Source organism: Furipterus horrens, unplaced genomic scaffold (assembly GCF_987537825.1).
Source record: "Furipterus horrens unplaced genomic scaffold, mFurHor1.1.pri manual_scaffold_5, whole genome shotgun sequence".
NCBI lineage: Eukaryota > Metazoa > Chordata > Mammalia > Chiroptera > Furipteridae > Furipterus > Furipterus horrens.
Window position 1 is genome coordinate 77029481 of NW_028327175.1, and position 22225 is coordinate 77051705.

Here is a 22225-nt window from a genome sequence, read left to right on the forward strand (position 1 = left end):
GCCCAATTGATGTGGTATGCCCAGCACATATTTGGCATTTTTTTGTACTATTTTATTCATGCACAAATGTTTTAAGGATCCCAAAATAAATTCACATATACAACTATATTTTTAAAGATATCTACAAAATAATGCTATCTAGATATCAAAATTGAATTGCATTTGATTTGAACCTATAGTTACTATACCATTTATCCTTTTCTCATTTCTTATCTTTTTGATACTTAAAGTAGTGCAAGTCAATTGACAATGAAGTTCATTTTTATAAAATATAAAGAAGAGTTTTTTCTTCAGTCCAAAATATTGGCAAACTCATAGAGCATACCAAAAGTAAAACACTAATATTTAACTTTCAAAAAAAATTAAAACTTTTACAAAATGTTCATAAAGTTCTAAAATAGATTATTTTAACCTAACAGCACAAAGTTGTGCTTTCTCTAATTTCCAAGCAGCCAAAAAGTTCATACTGAGGCACTATTCAATTTAAGAGTTTGGATCAAAGAACTCTTATCTACTTCTTAGTGGATTTCTGTCATATTCTCCACTCCTAGACACACTGCTATGCCAAACAATGTGCAAATAATTATTAAGAAAACTAAAAGGCCCTCTTTTTGATAGTTATTTACTTTAACCCAAAAAGATCTCAAAATTTCCTACAGGCTATAAAGAAGAAAGGAAAGAGTGATGATTTACACAGGCCATGGAACTGAGAGAAAAAGTTGATTCAGGGGACTACGGTAATAAAAGATTAAACATATTATGCCTTTCGTAAGGCTTTCCGTAAATCACCATAGAAGTTGATTAAAGTGCTTGCCATGGCTGTATCTACTGCAGACTGAGGAATCATCCCACGCAGATCCGTCTGAATGTAGCCTGTCAAAAGACTCTGGTTTGCATTGTCTTTCAGTGGAACACAAAACCAACCACAGGGATGGTTATATCCACGAATAAATTCTGGTCTCCTCTCACTCCAGTCAAGACTTATCCCTATAAGGCAATTTTAAAATAATACTATTAATAATCATGACTGACATAAGTCTAAAACTTTCATTAAAAATATTATTAGATTTCTTGTTTACATTTTTTCTTGTTATCCCTGTAGATGAAAATTCAGCCCCAAGAGTAACCATGGAAGAATGAAAAAAATAATTACCAGGTAGAGTTCTGACAGAAAGCTACATAAGTAATGGGGAAAGTTCTAATCCCCTCAGAATGAATGACATCATGTCCTCTTGGTAACTACTTGGAAACTAAGAATCTTGGATGTAGCATCCACGCCTCAATGTGCCAATAATCAAACCTCTGGTACCACCACTATACCCCAAGGCACTACCATGTCCAACTTTGGTACTAGCTAATTAAGAATAAACAAACAGATGTTTAACTACAACTGCCTTAGAGAGCAGGAGCCTTCTAATAGCAGTATATTTATTTTTGAGAAGAAGAATATTGCATAACTCAAGGAAGGAAAAATATTCTAACACATACTAAGTCTATTTTTTCTATCTGTATGACTCAGAACCTGTTTTTCATCTACTGGATCCCTTTCTGAGAGGCAGTCGTGTGACCTGCATTTGCTAGTTGTGGCCTGGAAGATACTACATAACTGGAAATAAAAACTTAGAGAGATATTAGAACCATTCTTGAAATAGTTATTTTAATCCCTAGGGTTCAGCATTTTCAAGAAAAGCCTAGTGATTATAAATAATTATGAAAATATCTTATATAGAAACATCTAGCCTAGAAAACTCAAATATTTAAAACAAATTGGAAGAAAGTATAAGGTTTTGAGATCATTACCACAGGATAAAAGCCCCCCTTGATAGTCCACAGTGTAGGAGAAATCAACAAACTCTCTTGGGGAAATGATATTCCAAAGCTGACCAGCAGTAGTATAACGCATCACACAGCAATTCTGAAAGAGAAAAGGTAACAGAACACATACATAGACTCATGTACCATAAGTTCATCTTGAGTAAAAAACTAATGCTCACTTAAAATGTATTTTAACTAGTAGCAATAATTCTTAAAGTGTTTCTAACAGGTTTATATTCTATTCTAAATCTCACTACTGCTGTATGCACATGAAGAAGATATATAATCATAACGTAAAGGTAAGCTACCCCACATCCAAATCTCTAATTCAATATAGTCTCTTTGTATCCTGTATGATACTCAACAATAAGTGGGTATTATAGACTCTAGATGTTTAATATAAAATCCACAAATACTTTGACTAAAACACCACATGGTTCAATAAATAAATTCAAACATGGTGTCCTGACCAGTGTGGCTCAGTCTGTTGGGTGTTGTCTCGCAAAGCGAAAGGTCACCTGTTTGATTTCTGGCCAGGGCACATGGCTGGGTTGCAGGTTTGGTCCTGTCCCTGTCAGGGCGCATAAAAGAGGCAACTGATCTAGGTTTCTCTCCCTCTCTTTCTCCCTCCCTTCCCCTCTCTCTAAATAAATTTAAAGTAAAGAAACCCAAACATGACAAGAGCTTAATTAATAAAAGTAGAAAAAGAAAGCAAGCCACTTTGGTTACAAAATTCTTTCATGCCTAAGGTGGTATTTTAATATTTGGCGTTTGATTTTTGACTTAATATAGACAAAAAACTTACAAACAACTTACCAGGAAACCTAAATATACCAGTGGTATTTTCAGAATTTTATATTTCAGAATGTCAAGTTTTATAAATAAAGATGCTGATGATTTTCTTAAGCAGCAAGAGTAGAGCTACTATGGAAAATAAACTCAGTTCTGACAAACATTCATTAGGTAATATGAGAAAACTCAAGTTTTTTAAAAAGCAGCAAGGATTCCCCTGTGAAATCTTTGTCATGACTACTTATTTTTAGAGCAATGAATGCAAATGTGTACACAGATTCACATCCACATTCTCTCTCCTTCTCTCTCTCTCTCTCTCTCTCTCACACACACACACACACACACACACACACACACACAATCTGAAGTAATGTTTCTATACAAATACCTCTTCAAAGTGCTCCAAAATGTCCAATGAAGTCATTAAGCTGTCCCAATCCAAGCGACAGGGACCTGGGCGTATATGGTCCATTACACCATTGACAACATCATCTATAATACCTTGAGCTTTGAAACTGAAGAAAAAAAAAATTAAAGTCAAATACTATTAAAATGAAAAATTTCAGCATGTCCTTGTAGTTCAAAACTAATTTTAAAAAGAGTAAGAGTTAATGAAGATTTATTCAAGGAAGTAAATCCCAACAAGTTTTCTAATAAATTAAGTTATATCAATTATTTTATCAGAATGCACTTTCTGTCCTCAAATCTAATAAGAGACCTGAAGACTACATTATATGCTATCATGAACATAGTAAAGTACCATCAGGTTCTGCCCAAAACAGTCTGCAGAACACTGTTATACTTCCATTTATTTAGTATGCAATTCATTTCTCAGTTATGCCCTAACATGTTATTACACATATTTTTACCATGACTTTTAAAAAACATTAGGAACAAAAAAACAGATCACCTTGGAATAGAACATCTAGGACTGACTCATGAATAATACTGAAACTTGACATATTTGAAAGGTGGTATTATATGTGTCTATCGGTGGGGAAAGGATATATTATTCCATAAATGGTATTTGGGATTCAGTAATTATGATAATGAAGAAAATAAAAACTAAACCCTACTTCACACCATTCAAAACAATTAATTCCAGTAAAGACCAAACTTCGAAACTTTGATAAAAATATAGAAGTGACCATCTTTGTGACCTCAGGATAGAGAAGGATTTTTTAAACACATAAAGTACACAAAAACACAAATAATAAAGATAGTTAAAATTTAAAACTTGCATACCACAATTGACAAAATAAATAAATTCTTTACAAACTCATCACAGATTGGAAGAAAATATGTGCAACACATATAAACAGATGTATGATTATTATAAAGGATATGTAATTAATTCATATAAACCATTAAAAAAAACGGGGGGACAGACAATCCAAAGAAAAGATGGGCAAAGGACATATTAAGATTGACCTGGGGAGATCCAAGATGGCGGAGGAGTAAGTGGAAGCTACACTAACCTCCTCCCAGGACCAGTCTGGATTTACAACTTAATTTTGGAGAAATCATCTGGAATAACCAACCGAACACCAGCTGGGGAGAAGTCTTATAACCACGGAGAGACAGAAAAGGCCGCTACATCACAACGTGACCAGTAGGGAGTGCGGAGACGCGGAAGGGCTGGCTGGGCTCACACGGGTGGCAGCTGAAGGGACTGAGAAACAGCTCAGCAGCCGGGTGTTCCCCCTGAGAAGGGCAGGGTCTAAACCCCCAGTGGGGCTTCCCATCCTACAGCAACAGAATGGAAAGTAAAATTGTATCCAGCTGTGAAAAGCGAAAAGCCACAGGGTTTCTTGCTAGCCGGAGAGAAACAGCTAGAGAAAAAGAGCTCTTAAGCGGATCACATACAAAAGTATTTTGGCCCCCACTTACCCTGGGCTCAAGCAGAGGGAAGGCAGAAAGGACTAGAGATGCTCGGGGAGAGTTTGGTGTGGTGGCTTTGAGGGGAGAACTGGGGAAGCGGCCGGCTGGGTCCCAGTGCTGACTCATCCCCACACTGCAGGCAGACCATTCCCCTCTGGGTGGCATCAGCCTGAGGGGAAGCAAAAGCCCTGCCTACAGGAATTAAGCTGCCACACCCATGGTCCTTAAACTTGACAGCTAATCACAGATTGAATAGATTAACAACTAAAGGAGACAGACAAAGGCAGTAGATCCCTGGAAGTCTCCAAGAGGCTGCCTAGGGTCAGACTGGTACAGGATCTGACGCCACCAGGGGCAGATCCAGGAAGTGCAGATCATTCTAAGAAGCAGCAACAAACAAGAAGAGTCACAAAAATGGGGAGAGAGAGAAACAACCCCCCAATGAAAGGAAAGGTTGAATCCCCAGAAAGAGTGCTAAATGAAATGGGGTGGGGGTGGGGGCAAACTATCAGATATGGAATTCAAAACATAAATTATGGAGAAGCTCAATGAACTCAGCGGAAACTACAAAGAACTCCAGGGAAACTACAGGGAACTCCAGAAAAACTACAAGAAACTTACTGAGAATTAAACCAGCATGAAAAAAGACATAAAGGCTATCAATAAGAGCCAGTAGGAAATGAAGAATATAAACTCTGAATTGAAGAACAAAGGAGAAGAAATTAAAACCAGGCTAGAGGAAGCAGAAGATCGGATCAGCGAGCTGGAGGACAACATACACAAAAACTCCCAGACAGTGCAACAAAATGAAAAAAGACTGAACAAGACTGAAGAGGTTCTAAGACAGCTGCAGGACAACATGAAACATAATAATATCCATAGCACAGGAATTCCAGAAGGAGAAGAAGAAGAGCAAGGGATAAAAAACCTCTTTGAAAACCTAATAAAAGAAAACTTCCCTAAAATGAGGAGAGAAGGAGTCACGCAAGTCCAGGAAGCACAGAGGGTCCCAATGAAGATGAGCCCCAACAGGCCCACCTCAAGACACATCATAATTAAAATGGCAACATTTAAAGACAAAGAGAGGATCCTAAAAGCAGCAAGAGAGAAAAAACTAATAACATACAAGGGAGCTCCAATAAGGCTATCATCAGATTTCTCAGCAGAAACACTACAAGCCAGAAGGGAATGGCAAAAAATATTCCAAGCAATGAAAAACAAAGGCCTACAACCTAGAATACTATACCCAGAAAAGCTCTCATTCAAAATGGAGGGTGAAATAAGGAGCTTCCAAGACAAAAGAAGGCTAAAAGAATACATCTCCACCAAACTAGCATTGCAAGAGATGCTAAAGGGTCTCTTTTAAGAAGATGAAGAAACAGAGAGAAACAGAGAAGAACACAAGTACAAAGGGGGAAAATGACAATGAATAAGTACCTATCAGTAATAACCTTAAATGTAAGTGGATTAAATGCTCCACTCAAAAGACATAGGGTAGCTGAATGGATTAGAAAGCATGACTCACATATATGCTGTCTACAAGAGACCCACCTCAGAACAAAAGATCTACACAGACTGAAAGTGAAGGGATGGAAAAAAGTATTTTAAGCAAATGGACATGAAAAAAAAGCTGAGGTAGCAATACTTATATCAGACAAAACAGATTTCACAGCAAGGCCATAAACAGAGACAAAGAAGGCCATTTCATAATACTTAAGGGAAAAATCCATCAAGAAGATATAACCATTGTAAACATATATGCACCCAACTTAGGAGCACCCAAATATGTAAGGTAAATTTTGAAAGACTCCAGGAAAGATATAGACAGCAACACACTCATAGTAGGGGACTTTAACACCCCATTGTGAACAATGGACAGATCTTCAAAGCGAAGAAACACCAAAGATATTGAGGCATTGAACGACACTCTAGATAAAATGGACTTAGTCAATATATATAGAACTTTTCACCCCAAAGAAGCAAAATATATATTCTTCTCAAGTGCAAATGAAACATTTTCAAAGATAGACCACATGGTAGGACACAAAACAAGCCTCAACAAATTCAAGAGGACTGAAATTATATCAAGCATCTTCTCAGATCACAATGGCTTAAAACTGGAAATCAACCTCAAGGAAAAAACTCAAAAACATTCAAACTCATGGAGAATGATGAATAACATGCTATTAAATAATGAATGGGTTAACAATGACAAAAAGGAAGAAATCAAGAAGTCTCTGGAAACTAATGATAATGAACAGACAACAACTCAAAACCTATGGGATACAGCAAAAGCAGTCCTGAGAGGAAAGTTCATAGCGATACAGGCCTGCCTAAAAAGGATAGAAGAATCTCTAATAAAAAATCTAACCCTACAGCTACAACAACTAGAGGAACAACAATAAGCAAAGCCCAGAGCGAGTACAAGGAAGGAAATCATCAAGATCAGAGAAGAATTAATTCAAAAGATCAACAAAAGTAGGAGCTGATTCTTTGAAAAGATAAACAAAATTGACAAGCCTTTAACCAGGCTCATCAAGAAAAAAAGAGAGAGGACACAAATAAATAAAACCAGAAACAAAAGAGGAGAAATCACAACTGATACCACAGAAATACAAAGAATTGTAAGAAATTATTATGAACAACTGTATGGAAAGAAATTTGACAACCTAGAGGAAATGGACAAATTCCTGGAAACATATAGTCTTCCAAAACTGAATCAAGAAGAAGCAGAAAGCCTGAATACACCAATAACAACTAGTGAAATTGAAGCAGTAATCAAAAAACTCCCAGCACACAAAAGCCCTGGACCAGATGCCTTCACAGGTGAATTCTACCAAACATTTAGGAAAGAACTAACTCCTATTCTCCTCAGACTATTCCAAAAAACCCAAGAAGAGGGAAGACTCCCAAACTCATCCTATGAAGTCAGTATTACCCTAATTCCAAAACCAGGTCAAGACACAACAAAGAAAGAAAACTACAGGCCAATATCGCTGATGAACATAGATGCTAAAATCCTCAACAAAATATTAGCAAACAAAATCCAGCAACACATTAGAAAGATCATACACCACGATCAAGTGGGATTCATTTCAGGGATACAAGGATGGTTTAATATTTGCAAATCAATAAACGTAATACAATACATAAACAAAATGAAAGACAAAAATCACATAATCATATCAATAGATGCAGAAAAAGCATTTGATAAAATACAACACCCATTTATGATGAAAACTCTCAGCAAAATGGGAATAGAGGGAGCATACCTCAACATAATAAAAAAGAAGAATATCTGAAGCGGGAGAGCTTGTATGTATGACCCATGGACATGAATTTGGGCGGGGATTGCTGGCGGCGGGGTGGGTGCTGGGCGGAGGGGAGCAAGGGGGAAAAAATTGGAACTATTGTAACAATATAATCAATGAAATATACTTAAAAATTTTTTTTAAAAGATTGACCTGAAATATCAATAAATTTAGAAAAGATACTCAATCTCACTCATAATCAACTAAATACTAACAAGATACGATCTCATATCCCTCAGACTGGTATAAATTATAAACTTAACAAGTATTGAATGTAAGGGAATGAGAACTCTCAAATTGCTACCACCACTTTAGAAAGCAAATTGGCCATTTCTAGTAAAGTTGAATGGTCTATACTACTAAGATCCAGGTGCGTACCCAAAGAAAATCACACATGTAAAGGATACATGTACCAAGAAGCTTTCTAGACCACTGTACTTTATAGGGAGAAATTGACAACAACCTAAAAAGTTATCAGCAGGCATTTGCAAACAGATAAGTACATTGTGGTATATTCATATAGATGTGAAAGAATAGATCTAAATGGCTAAATCCTGAAAACATATTCAATGGAAAAAATTAAGAGCAGGTTACTAAAGGAAACACACACACATGGTCAAAGTATGAAACAGGAATAATACAAACAACTTGAAGATAGCAATTACCTCTGGGGAGGAAAGAAAAGAGAAGAAATGAAAGAGTGACTGGCTTTAACTCTATCAGCAACATTTGGCCGGGGGGTGGGGGGGGCAGGCAGCATCTTTGTTGTTTGTTTACTTTAAAGCATCTAAAGTTGTTTTACCATTTTATAAATATTTCAAGTTCTAACTTATATTATCTCCCCTGTTCTAAATCTGCTCTTTCTTCCAGTGTTCTCTAACTTGGGGTGCAGGATGGGGGATGGGGGCGACACAAATTAATTCAGTCACCTAAATTAGAAATCTGGAGTTCAACTTTGACTTTTTTTCTCTTAACCTTATTCCAATAGTCAGAATTAACAAGATCATTTCCTAAATACAAAGTGCTTAGAACAATATCTGGTTCTCAACATTGTCATCATGGTCATTAAATCTCTCATGCTCATTTGCCCTTTTCAACTCCCATGCTTTGTCTTTAGCTTGTGCACTCTCTGTCCAACTCCACACTGCATCAGTCTCGCGCTCTTTAAGAATCTTTAAGAATCTGAAAAAAGCCACAAATGTCTTCCCAGGAATGTACACATTGACACATGTGGTATACAATCTTAGGGGAACTTTAAGAAGCTAGCCATGGACTCCCAGGGTAAAACCTCTTCTCTGAACTCTCTATGCTCATTTCACAATGTTATTTCACAATATTATTAGAGTAAATTTAAAATCCTTTGAGAACCTGGGAGGTGGGTGTGGGGGTTGAGCAGAGGGTAAGTGCCATACTGAATTCTTTAGTTTAGCATTCGAAACTCAGGCAGACAATGTTCTCCCTACCCTCATAGTTTATGTTCCAGCTATGTGGACACCACTTCTACCTCCCCAAACAAACTTCTCGAAGTGTTTCCTGTCTGTTTATATATAGTAGATGTAATTCCCTCTACCTGGAATATGAATCCATCCTCTATTCTCTAAGAAATACCTATTCTTCCTTTTAGACTCAGCTCAGATATTAGCTCCTGTATGAAGTCCTTCCAAATCACCAAGCATAATGCTCCCTTAGCACTCCGTACACTTTTCAACCCCCAATGGGAATTACTGATCTAAAGGATTAACTTTCCACCCTTGCTTACAATGATTAATCCAACTCCAGTTTCCCTGTCCTCATCATAAATATTGTATAACTCATCTTTCTGGAAACTCTATCTCTGATATTACACTTCAGAATATTCTGTACATAGGAAGTAGTGCCAGACCCGTTTTATTTTAAAAAGGGCTGAGTCCCAAGGATGTGAACATTTCGCAAGGTAATTGTAGAGGAACGTTCACAAGGTTCACAATTACACAAGGTAATTGTCCCCACTGACTTTAAAAAGTAATTTTTTTTTTCTGTTTAAAGGGGACAATTCATGTTCAACTAAATGTAAATGCCAAAAAATGGAAATAAAAATAACTCATAAACTCACTATCTAGAGCAGTGGTTCTCAACCTTCCTAATGCCATGACCCTTTAATACAGTTCCTCATGTTGTGGTGACCCCCAACCATAACTAAAGCATAGTGATTAATCACAAAAACAATATGTAATTATATATGTGTTTTCCGATGGTCTTAGGTGACCCATGTGAAAGGGTCGTTCGACCCCCAAAGGGGTCATGACCCACAGGTTGAGAACTGGTGATCTAGAGGTATATATTTGGTATTAAATAAACACCAAAAAAAAAAAAAAAAAAAAAAAAAAAAAATATATATATATATATATATATATATATATATAATCAACTCACATTTGTGCTATACACCATTAAATACTCCCTTTATTCATTTTAAATTATATGGTAATTATTTTCTTATGTTTTTAAATAATGTTTGTTTTTTGGTCTTTCTTTTGTTAATCTCTTTTATTATAGGAGTAAAATATTCAGAAAGGTAAAGGGAAAATTATTCTTCTTCCTCTGTAACATCTATATAAATATAAATATATTAAAATATTAGACTAGACCATGGAAGAATTTTTTACAACCTCAAGATAGCTTAGGTTGACAACAAACTCATAACTATCAACAACTGAATCTAAAAAGTAAAAATAAAATCCAACTAAGCAAACCAGAATAGGAACAGAATCATAGGTCTGAGGATCATTTGGAGGGTTATCAGCTGGGGGGGGAGGGGGAGAAATGGGGATATGGTGCAGGGATTAAGAAGCATAATCAGTTGGTACAAAATAGACAGGGGGAAGTTAAGAATAATATAGGAAAGGGTGAAGCCAAAGAACTTATATGCACGACCCATGGACATGAACTAAGGGGGTGGGATTGCTGGAGGGAAAGGGGGAACCGGGCAGAGGGGATCAAAGGGGAAAGAAATTGGAACTACTGCAACAACATAATCAATAAAATATACTTTTAAAAAAAGGTAGATTAGGTCTATCTCACAAAGTTAGAAATGTACAAAGTCTAAAAACTTCAATTTCTTTTAAGAGCAATTTGGCAATTTTCATCTAAATTCCAAATATATATACCTCTGACCCTAGGAGCTTATCTTCCAGATATGCTTGCATACAGGAAATAACACATTGTACAAGGGATATTTCTGAGCATACAAGGGTTATTTACAAGGCATTGTCTGTAATAGCCAAAGATTGTAAGCCACCTAAATGTTTATCAAAAGGTAACTGATTTAATCAACTGTGGTAAATTCATGCAATGAAATACTCTTTAGCTGTAAAAAAAGAATGGAGTTCTTAATGAATCAATATGGAAAAATCATGCAGAAAAATACAAACACACACACCACACTTGTGTATAAAGCAGGCTATAATGTATGTTTAAAAAAAAGCAAAACAGTGAAGGTGAATAAAATGTGTCTATATGACTTACTTATGCCTAAAAAATATCCAGAAGGATAAACAAGAAAAAATAATAGTAGTTATTTGTTAGGAAGGATGGAAATTGAATGAAGAGGGGTAAGGTATGAGGGAATCTTATGTTTTATAGCTTTTTGTATATCTTGATGTTTGAACACTTGTGAATGCATTGCCTACTCAAAAAACAAATAAAATCTGCTGTGGGAGAGGGTGGGAAAGAGAATACCCAGATTATGCATGGAGTGTGGTTTCCTAGCAACCAAACCACACCCAGTCTTCCCTCCCCTCCTTCCAGAGCCTATTGGGTGATGCACTGAGAGGTGGGCATGAGATAGAGGAGGAGAGAAGTAGAATTGCCTGACCTCACATCCATGGTGTTCAGCTTTTGACATAGATGTCAAATGAAACTAGACATATACCACTGTGTTTGTATGTGTGCAAATGTTTTTCTGCTAAATGTAAACATTTGGCAACCTTTGTTTCATCATTTCATGTTTAAAATGATGTACATCAGCAGGCTAAAGGAAACTAGTGGCCTGGCCTCTTTTCACCCTGAGAAAGTTTGCTTGTCGAGCTTTTGTCCCATTTCCTGTTTTCTCTTCTTAAACTTCCCCCTGGGTATTCACACTAACCAAATTTCACTGGGCCATAAACATGAGATGGGGTGCTCTGGGATGATTCACCCTGAGCACTGCACTCTCCCAAGGCGGCCCCAGTCCCTCTGGTTCCATCTTAGGGAAGTAAATAGAGGCCAGATGGGCTATTTCAAGGTATACATGCTCCTTCTTAGTGATTCAATACTCAAAAGGTATTTAGTGACGCAGGGTAGGTTTCTTAACATAACAGGACTCTTACCCATAGGGTTTCTCAGGGCAAAGCCTCCATTTTGGTTTCAATTTTGGTCATTATTGAAAGGCAAGAGATGGGAATTTGTTGGCAAGAAAAAGAAATAGGGTGTTTAAAAACAAACAAACAAAAAACAGAGCATGAGGAGAGAATAACAAAGTCAGAATTGCCCTGGGATAATTCACTTTCACTGGCAATGTAAAATATGATTTAGAGTGTTACATAGCACAAAGATTATCCAGGAACTGACAGGAAATATTTAGTGTTCCAAAGGTGGGTGCTCCAGGGCTAATATGTGTTTCTATGAAGAACTGTTGGAGAAAGACTCATTCTGCTTTCCTTGGGTGAAGTCACTGGTCATGCATGTATCTTTGAAAGCCTGGAATAGAACTTCTCCTTTAAAGCCACTTGATTTGAGAAGAAGGAGCCACATCCAGGTACTGATTGGTTTGGGGAGGAGGACTCAGGCTAATGAAGAGGTGTCTAGCATGTCCTTTATTCTCAGGTGTCATGATCATCTATGTTGAAAATCCTAAGAGGATGATTTTCCTATACTTGATTTGCCTCAGAGGAATAGATTAATGAAAGGGCACACATAGTTAGGAGCTAGAATTGGAAATCCCATTGAGGCAGGCTGGTAAGCCAGGACAAGTGGAATAAGTTAAATAATGTTTGAAAATGTGTTTTTTAAAGACTGTAAAATATCACGTATGTTCCATAATTTAATCATTCTCCAACTGTTGATTATTCAAGTTGTTTATAATTTTTAATATTATAAGCAATGCTGTGATAGAAGAGATAAGTACTTAACTATTATCTTTCTGATGATTTCTTCAAGATAAACTCTTAGCATCAAGTATGCTACAGCACTGAGTAAATATAAAGGAATATTAGAAGGATCTTATAACTATGCTAAGAAATTAAGATCTTATCAGTCATTTGATATCATTATTTATGACCCTCTCACCACTAACTCAGTCCTCAAGGGATATGGAAATTGAATAGGCTTTGACTTCATAAAGGTGATATGCTTCTCAGAAAGTTTAAATCTCAAAAGCAAAGGCCCAATTTTATTGGCAATGATCATCCAGAGATCATTAATGTATGTGTATGTGGATGTGTGTATAAAACATTTAGCAATGTCTTAAGAGCTACAATAAAACTACTAGAATTTACTTACAGATATCCATTAAATTCTTCTGAAGGTTTTCTCCAAATTGTGACATCTCTCTAGAAGAATAAAAACAGTATACAGTGATAATTACATAATTGGAACCCTGGATATAAAACTGACAATTTCATAAGTTTAGAGTTTTATTCTTTGGATTAAAACTTAAGTAAATATTCAGAGATGCATAAAAGTTATTTATACTATCAAATGATCCACATTTGTTAATTGTTTTTTTTTTTTTTTTTTTTTTTTTTAAAGAATAATCCCTGGCTGCTGTGGCTCAGTGGATTGAGCATCAGCCTGCGAACCAAGTGTCGCTGGTTCGATTCCCAGTCAGGGCACATTATTAGGTTACACGTCAGGTCCCCAGTTGGGGGCGCGAGTGAGAGGCAACCACACAGTGATGTTTCCCTCCCTCTCTTTCTCCTTTCCCCTCTCTCTGAAAATAAAATAAACAAATAAATGCATTATTTAAAAAAAAAAGAATAATATAGGAAAGAGTGAAGTCATAGAACTTCTATGCATGACCCATGGGCATAGGGGTGGGATTGCTGAGGGAGGAGGGGTGCTGGGCAGAGGGGAACAAAGGGGAAAAAAGGAACTACTGTAACAATATAATCAATAAAATATACTTTTAAAAAAGATCAACATTTGAATTTCTTCTGTGTCCTAAAGTTCTTCATATTTTAATGAAATTACAACCTCCAGAAAAGATTTTTCAGTAGCTCCCTGTGACCCAAACACTAAAGATTCAGTGATGGCACTATTGCATTTGCCATTATTATTTGCCTTATTCCTATCTTACCTGCTGACACATTTAGACTAAGACATTAGAAATGTTAAATATTTCATTCTGAGCTTGTTCATATCTTTTTAAACATTAAAGCACTTAACCAGAAGTCTTGGGTTCTGGGGTTGGCTCTGTCAAAACTCAGCCATGTGATAGATTGGGCAAGTCATACCGGCAAAAAAAAAAAAAAAAAAAAACTTACTGGAGACCCTCACAGGCTTCTTGAAATATCTGAAACTATTCCAAACTACCAATCACCATACTTCCTTAAATTGACAATGATTCATTTTATTTGTTGACTTAAGACGCTATTCTTTAGCCTCTTGTTGCCATGAGTCTATTCTCATGTCCAATATCTAAAAAACTAATGAAAACATGCAGGATTACTTTTTCTTACTTTATAACATGCTAAAGCACATACTTTATTAGCAAAATTATCTATCCTACACATCCATCTGAAGTATAGTCCATATTTTTCAATACTATTCTGAAAGTCATTAACCAATTCATGAGACTGAAGATATACCCCAAATATAGGTAATTAAATTAATTTACCGTTTTCTTGGCAACTCGCCATCTATCATCTTCAATGCTATGGTACTGGATGAGAGTGTTTTTAAGTTTAGTTGCAAAAGCAGCAGCATCAGGCAGGCCTTCCATTGGCTTCTTCCCCCTGTTACAGAGACTAAGATTAGCACCAGCGAACACCACAGTTTGATGCAGTGGGGCAGTGGGTTTCAAATGTAGCTTCATAACAGAATCGCCTGGGGAACTACAAAAGCTACCTATACTTGGACCCCACCCCAAATCAACTAATCAGAATCTCTGAGAGTAGGAACTGAGCATAGGTTTTTTTCCCTAAATGCTCCCAAGGTGAGTAACAAATAGGAATGAGAAACATATATTTTCAGTTATTAAAATCACCCATATAAAAAATAAAATATAATCTTATTTTCCCATTCTAATAAAATCTAATAAAAAGAAAATAAATTACAAAATTCCAGGTCACTTAAAGAAAAAAAAATGCTTTCTAAAATACAAAAATAACACACAAGTCATAAGCTCTTTAAAAATTCAATAGACTTGAGCCACTGAAAATTTTTATTTTATATCCAACAGATTTAGGACTTATTCTAGCAAACAAATGACAACCAGAATTGGAAACCTCTTCTTATATCCTTTAAAGTTAGGGCTACAGAACTTCAGGCAATTTCAAATTTTTCAAGAGCTCCACTGTTTTCAATATTTTATTGCATTTGATGAAGTGTTACAGGATTCAGTTAGGTAACTGTATAAGGAAAAAGGTCCTATGAAGAATTTTAGAACCGCCAATACAGCAAAAATAAATGGTTCATAATTTTAAGGGAATAAGTTTAACTACATGAAGAAAAGTGCTATATCATTAATAATTCCAAACAAGGTACTATTCAACATTATTTTTAAAGGGAAATGATTTCTAACCTTCAAAGATAACAAACTTAATATAAGAGATTCTTTAATGTGATGACTTTAAAACACTGCTGCAAGTTGTTTGACACACTTCCCATCAAGAGGTAGAGTCTGACTCTTCACGACTTCCCGGGCAAGGTTAGAAAAGTCCATGCAGCTTCTGCAGCTTTCTTTTGGAGTGATTGCTTTGGGAGCTTCTGATCAACATGCACGCATGAAAAAAATCTGGCTATCCTGAAGCTACATGTGGAAAGACCCCAGGGAAAGAGGTAGAAAGAGGGAGGGAGATGTCACTCCAAGGTCCCAGATCCAGAACTCTACTCACGGCTTCATGCCTAATGGGCATCTCTTGCTTCTCTCAATTTGCCTCAGTCTTCCCATCTTAACAATTTGCTATTAAAAGGGTAATTGAGCCAGTTGCTCAAAGTCCAAAACCTCAAAATCACCCTTAACAGGAATTAAGAGATCCCTAAATACCACCTCTCATGCCATTTACCTGCAATGTTTTTGTGCTAGCAGTTTTTCTTCTATTCTTCAAACAGGCCAAGCTTGTCACCAACTTTGGGCCTTTGTGCTTGTTATTTCTCTTGCCTGGATCACTAGATCCAAATCTGAGCACAACTAGTAACAACCTGTAATGATAATTTTTCAGTTTGGACCTCCTGGACCTTATTACAGTCTTCTATTAAGTCACTATTACAGCCTTCTTCTATTTTCTTCATCATGCTTCTCACTATCTGAAATTAAATTGTTCACGTATTGGTATACTGTATTCTACTGTTTGACCATCATACCTCCAGAAATAGAACAAGGACCATTGTTTGCCTTATTCACCAGTCTATCCCCATCAACTAGAACATTACCTGAAACACATTAGGCCCTAATCTTTGTTGAGGTGTATTTGCTTTAAAACAAGAATTATTTGGTCTTAACTTTATCTCTTTTGGTGCCATGGTCCTCTCTAGTAAAAGCCTAAAGGAGAAAAGGCTTTGGGGGTAAGCTGACCATTTCTAGACCCATCAAGCTACTAAAAAGACCAAGAAAAGATTTAAGTGAAATATCAACCCTCTATGAAAATAAGGCTTCAATTCTCAAGTAGAGATGCATACATCAACACCACCTTTGTTTTGTTTTGCAGTAGTTGTTGCTGTTGACAAAGACTTCCTCCTTATTCTCCTCTGAGTCTTCTTTTTGACTAGGCCTAGCTCTTGGGCTTGTCCTTAGACACCTTAGCTCAGTTATAGCAAAATTTTTCTAAATAAGTTTAGCAAAAATCCTTCACCCTTAAAAATTCCTAATCTCATCTTTAATCTTACCACCCCCTGGCCTGCCTTCAGCAGGAATCCTATCAGTTTGACTTAGCCAGAATCCCCCTTATCCCTAATATGTTTCCCTTTTAGTAATTTTCCATCCAGTGACACCTACCCTGCTCCTTGGCTATAAATTTCAACTTGTCCTTGTTGTATTCAGAAGGAGGCCCAGTTCTATACTGTGGATTCTGTTCCTCGTTGCAATAGTTCTTGAATAAGATTTGCTTTTACCACTTTAATTTCTGTCTGTGTCAAATTTTCTTTAACGCTGTTTTTATGTGTTAGATTTCAGGGCCCACTGCTAAATAGTGAGATTCAGTTTGTCTGTTGTGAAATCTAGGTCCTTTAAAAAGCCTCACTGATCATCCTGTCATCCAGCCAAGCTGAAAACCATTGATTGAAAAACTAAAGGTGACAGAAATAAATTAATGCTGTAGTCAATATTTAAATAGCACAACACAGAACATACAAGCCATTAAAAAAGATAAACACTAAAATGATACAGAACTGTAGGGAAGGAAAAAACTTTTCTTCTACTCTCTTAAGGTTATGTCTCTAGAATGTGTGAATTAAACTGACAAAAGGTAGATTAATGGAAGAAAAGGTACACCAGTCTTATTTGATGTTAACATTTTAATTTTTGCCTGCGCAGAGGCCTTCATAAAAAAAGAAGTAGAGACGCAAAGGAATACTTAGACCCAGGGGCTTATACAGTCTTTTAATAAAGGGTGATAAATTGTGACGTGACAAGACCGAGAAAAAGGGGTTGAGCTTCTAGGGGTGCTAAATTATGGGTATTAAATATATGGAAGAAAATGGAAGATAGGGTTATTTTAGTAAAGTAAGTTTGTACAGACCATCTCAATGCCAACTTTCTGACTCCAGTGATAAGAGTTGTCCTTCTTCCTGGTATAGAAGGAACAGAGGAGACCTTCACAAAGGAAAGTTTATATCTTAATTTTAGGCAGATCATGGGAAGAAAAAGAGCTCTTTTTTCTTTTGCTGCTGCTAATTGCCTTCAGCTCAAAATAATCCTTATTCCAAGTAGCATATTTTGGAGTGGCATATCCCTTCAGGAACATGGGGAAGTATATATAGAAAATTCAATAATAGAAAATGTAGGATCTATGTAAGTGGTGCAAAATGTATAATAAGTACAGATCCTACCCACAGACTAAAAGTGAATGTGCTCATTCAAAAAGTCTGTCAATCAAGAATATATCCCATTTCCACTCAAGAGACTGTGAACTTGATAGCCAGTACAATGACCTTATTCAAGAATATGTTATAAACAAACAAATTCTTAGAGAAGACTTGCAAAAGAAATTTCATTTATCTATTATGGGGATCATATAATGAAACAATATTCTTTAAACCTAAAGGTTAGCTACCAGGTTCGTGTGGTTGGCAGATAACAGAACTTTTTCAAAAATATTTGATAGAAATCAAAGATGAAATATAAAGCTACTATTATCATAAACATTATCTCTGTGCAAATCCAGCACACAAAATGTAAGCAATAAAACGTACCTATAAAGATGAGAATGTGAATCTTTACAGTGCTTATCTTAGTAATCATTCACTCCTACTGATCAGTATAAAGTTCAAACTCCTTTATAAGGCTTATGGGCTCTTTTATGAATGGGCCAAGCTTCACTGCCTAATTTCTACTCTTCTTTCCTGGACTCCCCTAAAGATTATGTTAGCTCCTCCTCCAACGTTTTCTCACAGCCACTCAGTAATGTAATTATTCACTTGTCATCTCCCATTTAACTGCAAATCTTTTGGAATAGGATATGTGACTTGTTCAATGTTATGTCTACCATGCAGTAAGAACCCAGTAAATATTTAAAATAGAAAAAAAAAAGGGGGTGGACAGTTAAGTTACTTGTCTCACTTATGGAAGACCTCAAGATAGCTATAGCAGGCCCATTTATGCTAATCATCTTGGAACTTCTGAGACTAAAACTTCCATTACCATAATGAAACACAACAATTTCTCAGAGGTCTACTATTTTATTTTCCAAGTATCTAGTATATACCAGGTCCTAGAATTATAGAAATGGATATAATCCAGTTTTTGCTCTCACAGTTGACATAGTCAACCCCCTTCAAGTAAACTTTTAACTGCAACAACAAAAATTAAAACTCCCGCCAATTAGTTGAGTCACTTTAAAGGTGATAGAGTAGGAGGTAGGAAAGGAAGAGTGCAAAGTATAAACTTGTAAAGCTCTCTTTTAGCCAATAAAGTATTTAACCAGGCAGATGATTCATGCATGAATTTCTGCTCGAGATTAAATCCAAAGGAGAAAAGTGGTTACTGTCTATACTATCTGTGTGTGGGCAGGCATGTCAGAGGACCTCTAGAAATATATTCCAGAACCAAGAAGGGGCAGCACTGGGGTTATCAAGGCCTTGGCACTCTGCAAATAAAACAGCATATTCATGTTAATGGAAAGGAAAGCATACCATATGCCCTATTGTAATCTCGATCTGTGGAGAATGTAAGGAAAATATTTTAAATACCACTCTCTGAAGTCCCTCTTACTAATTCTCTTATTCCCTTTATTGACCTTATATCAGGAAATTCTCCAGATCTACCACTTACATTTCAGAGAGAACAGGTACCACTTAACCTTATCAGAATCTAACAGATTATATCTCTTGACAGTTTTATTACACAGTGCTGAGTAATGTCCCCCTCCATTCTTTCCTTACTTTAATCTTTTTGTTCATGTTTTCTATGTCCATGTTTTAGAAGTGATTACTAGTGCAGAGAGTGAGTGCGATCATAGAGTGGACAGCCTTCCCCAGTTAAAATTTTTCTATAAGCACCATAGTCCTTGATAAATACATCTCCAATTTTTATCAAATATATATCACAGTGATATGATCCTAGGTTGTTATTTTAAATATGTTATTTTAAATAATAAACATCTCAACTTCTAATAAAAAGTGAATGCCATAAAAATCTGTACTTAAGGAGTATAATTAAGTCAGAATTCACTTGTTAAAGCAGCTCACATCAGAATCAACCTTTCATTAACCAATACGAGTTTCATTTATGTGAAGAGCTTCAATTTAACATGCCCTAGATTTACCCCCCAAAAACTGTGCAAACCAAGGCCTTGTATAATTATATTTTCTACCTAACAAAAATTTCAGAATATGCATTATTTCCAATCAATCTTGAATTGACAATTTAGCTTTTCCTACTCAGTAAAGTATGGTAGTTCCTCGTTTTGACAATGGCTGTAGCAAGTATGCAATAGGAAGCCTACTTCTTCAATGTGACTAATGTTCCTCTGTTTTAGTGCTGACTTTGGCTTATTTTAGTACAAGCTTTACACTGAGACTTTTTACAACACATAAGGTAATATTAAATTCTAAGGATATCACAACTGTAAGTTTATGTTCCATTTAATGTTCATTCTTGTAATGCTCTAATTCTTTATTGAAAATAATAAGCTAATTTCTTTTTTTGGTCATTTACTAAGTTATCAGTCTTCTGGCCACTTTAAATTGTATTATTTCATTTAATCCTCATAAAAGTCCTTAAGAGCTGATCTATAATTATCCCTATTTTACATAAATGGAAATTAGGTCACTGGTCAAAGATCATACAGCTAGTAAATGATGGGCCAAAATTTCAACCCAAGGCTTCTGTCTTCAGAGGCTAAAGGTCTATTTTACAAAACACTGAAAGCCAGTCACTGGCTAGAAGAAACCTTTTATTAAAAATCTGATACACTGAATTTGTCATATTTTGTTCTGGCTTTTGAACCCAAAATAGCTCAAGTAATCTTTCTTAATGGTAAATTAAGGATAATAGTAACACTAATTTACTGAGGAACTACATGAGTTTACACACTTAGCATGGAACTTGTAAGATACAGGGAGGGGCAAAAGTCGGTTTACAGTTGCTCATATGGAAAATAATACACTAATTAATAAATAATAGTACAAAAATAAACTGTGTCTCGGTACTCACAACTGTAAATCTATCTTTGCCCCACCCTGTTTACTAAGCACTGGAAAAGCTGTCTCATCATCAATATCTTAGTAAATGCTTAATGTGAAAGGATGAACCCTATGCTGTCTGTGCATTTACTAAAAACAAGGAAGCATGATGCCCTTAACAGAACGCGACCTCGTGTAAAAGCAAGGTTATTACCGCTCCGTCCCCATTTAACAAATTTAGAAACTGAGTCCTAATCAGTGTCCAAATCCTTAAGCTGGTGAGCAGTGTAGAGCGACAAGGTGCAAGCCCTAGGTTACTTCCGGATCTCCCCCTTCCTCCCTGGGCCTCAGTTTTCTCTCACCCGTGAGGTCCACACCCGCCCGGACCCCGCGGCGCGCAATCCACGCCCTTCACGGCCGCCTCCCTCACCCCACTCCCCGCAACAGCTCTGGGAAAACGCACCGGGTTGGGCGCCCCGGACGCCCGCCTGTCGCCCTCCCTCCAAGCCGCCTCACTTACGCCGCCACCCCGTGCATCTACCCAAGGCTACCTGAGAAGAAGCGAGGAGTGGTACAGGGCACAGGAGCGTCCGGGCGGGACAAGACTCACCGCTCTCTGCAACTCTGACGCGTTAAAGCTCTGTAAGCATCTCCGCCCGTCGAGGCAGCGGAAGGCGGCAGCCAATGGGCGTCAAACCAATGAAGGTCTCAGCCAATTGGAAGGCACCAAGTTCTTCAGGGGAAGGCGGGCCGAACCCCCAGGCACGCCCCCCCCCCCTCCCCGGACTCTAACTCGGTGCCCCGGAGCGCTAGTAGCAGAAGTTGGACCGAGCAACGTGTGTTTGCTTCGATTGGCTGGCTCGGCAGCGAGCGGAGTGCTGATTGGTCTCCAGGAAATGGAATGATTCCGCGTGGGTGTGAGCTGGCGGGAGCTAGCCAGGCTTCCCCGAGGGTGTGGAGTTTAGGCTGTGGGTTTGCCTTGGGCGCGGTGTCCCATGGCCAGTTCCAGCTGTGAGAAACGCAAACGCAAGGAGGAAATGAATGGTGACAGTAAGGCATTCCTCTGGTCGGAACTCTCCGCAGCTATCAAGGTCCAGTACCACACACCTGCACTATTCGCCCCGAACCAAAAGTGAAATAAGAAAAGGCACCAGTGCCGAGGATGACGCGACCATCTGCCTCCCACTTCTGGCTTAGAGTTGAGAGCGCTATATGAAAACGTATATAAACAAAGTCACTACCACAGTGTGACTCTTCCTCCTGAGATAAGGGAGTTCAGAGGACAGGCAACTTTGAATGTAGAGAAGAGGAGAGGTGTGGCTGGTGGCTTTAGCAGCCTCACAAAGTGTTCTGGTCTTCATCTATTTGAAGGTAAACATTTTATCCAGTGACCATGAAGTTGCCCATCT

At 37.2% G+C, this 22225-nt stretch overlaps 1 protein-coding gene across 3 annotated transcripts; it reads right to left on the reverse strand.

The window, feature by feature from the left end:
- Positions 1–627: 627 nt before the first annotated feature.
- Positions 628–21469, reverse strand: STARD4 (StAR related lipid transfer domain containing 4). 3 transcript variants are annotated; one of them, XM_090276557.1, is made up of 7 exons: positions 21368–21447; positions 16043–16178; positions 14653–14770; positions 13317–13366; positions 2996–3122; positions 1801–1915; positions 628–987 (listed from the first exon to the last, which is right to left on the reverse strand). In XM_090276557.1, exons 3-7 carry the CDS (start codon positions 14755–14757, stop codon positions 758–760), a joined length of 627 nt encoding a protein of 208 aa, XP_090132683.1. In that variant the 5' UTR covers positions 14758–14770; positions 16043–16178; positions 21368–21447; the 3' UTR covers positions 628–757. The 3 variants fall into 3 exon arrangements, with proteins under 3 accessions (XP_090132683.1, XP_090132682.1, XP_090132681.1); XM_090276556.1 differs by lacking the exon at positions 16043–16178 and having other exon boundaries at positions 21427–21469; XM_090276555.1 differs by lacking the exon at positions 16043–16178 and having other exon boundaries at positions 21368–21451.
- Between the last annotated feature and the right edge of the window lie 756 nt (positions 21470–22225).

Coding starts and splice junctions, on each gene's coding strand:
- STARD4 (XM_090276556.1), bottom strand. CDS start 14,757: ATGGAAGGCCTGCCTGATGCTGCTGCTTTTGCAACTAAACTTAAAAAC. Junction 13,367..14,652: donor GGCGAGTTGCCAAGAAAACG/GTAAATTAATTT, acceptor TTATTCTTCTAG/AGAGATGTCACAATTTGGAG. Junction 1,916..2,995: donor TTTTGGAGCACTTTGAAGAG/GTATTTGTATAG, acceptor TTTCTCTTTCAG/AATTGCTGTGTGATGCGTTA.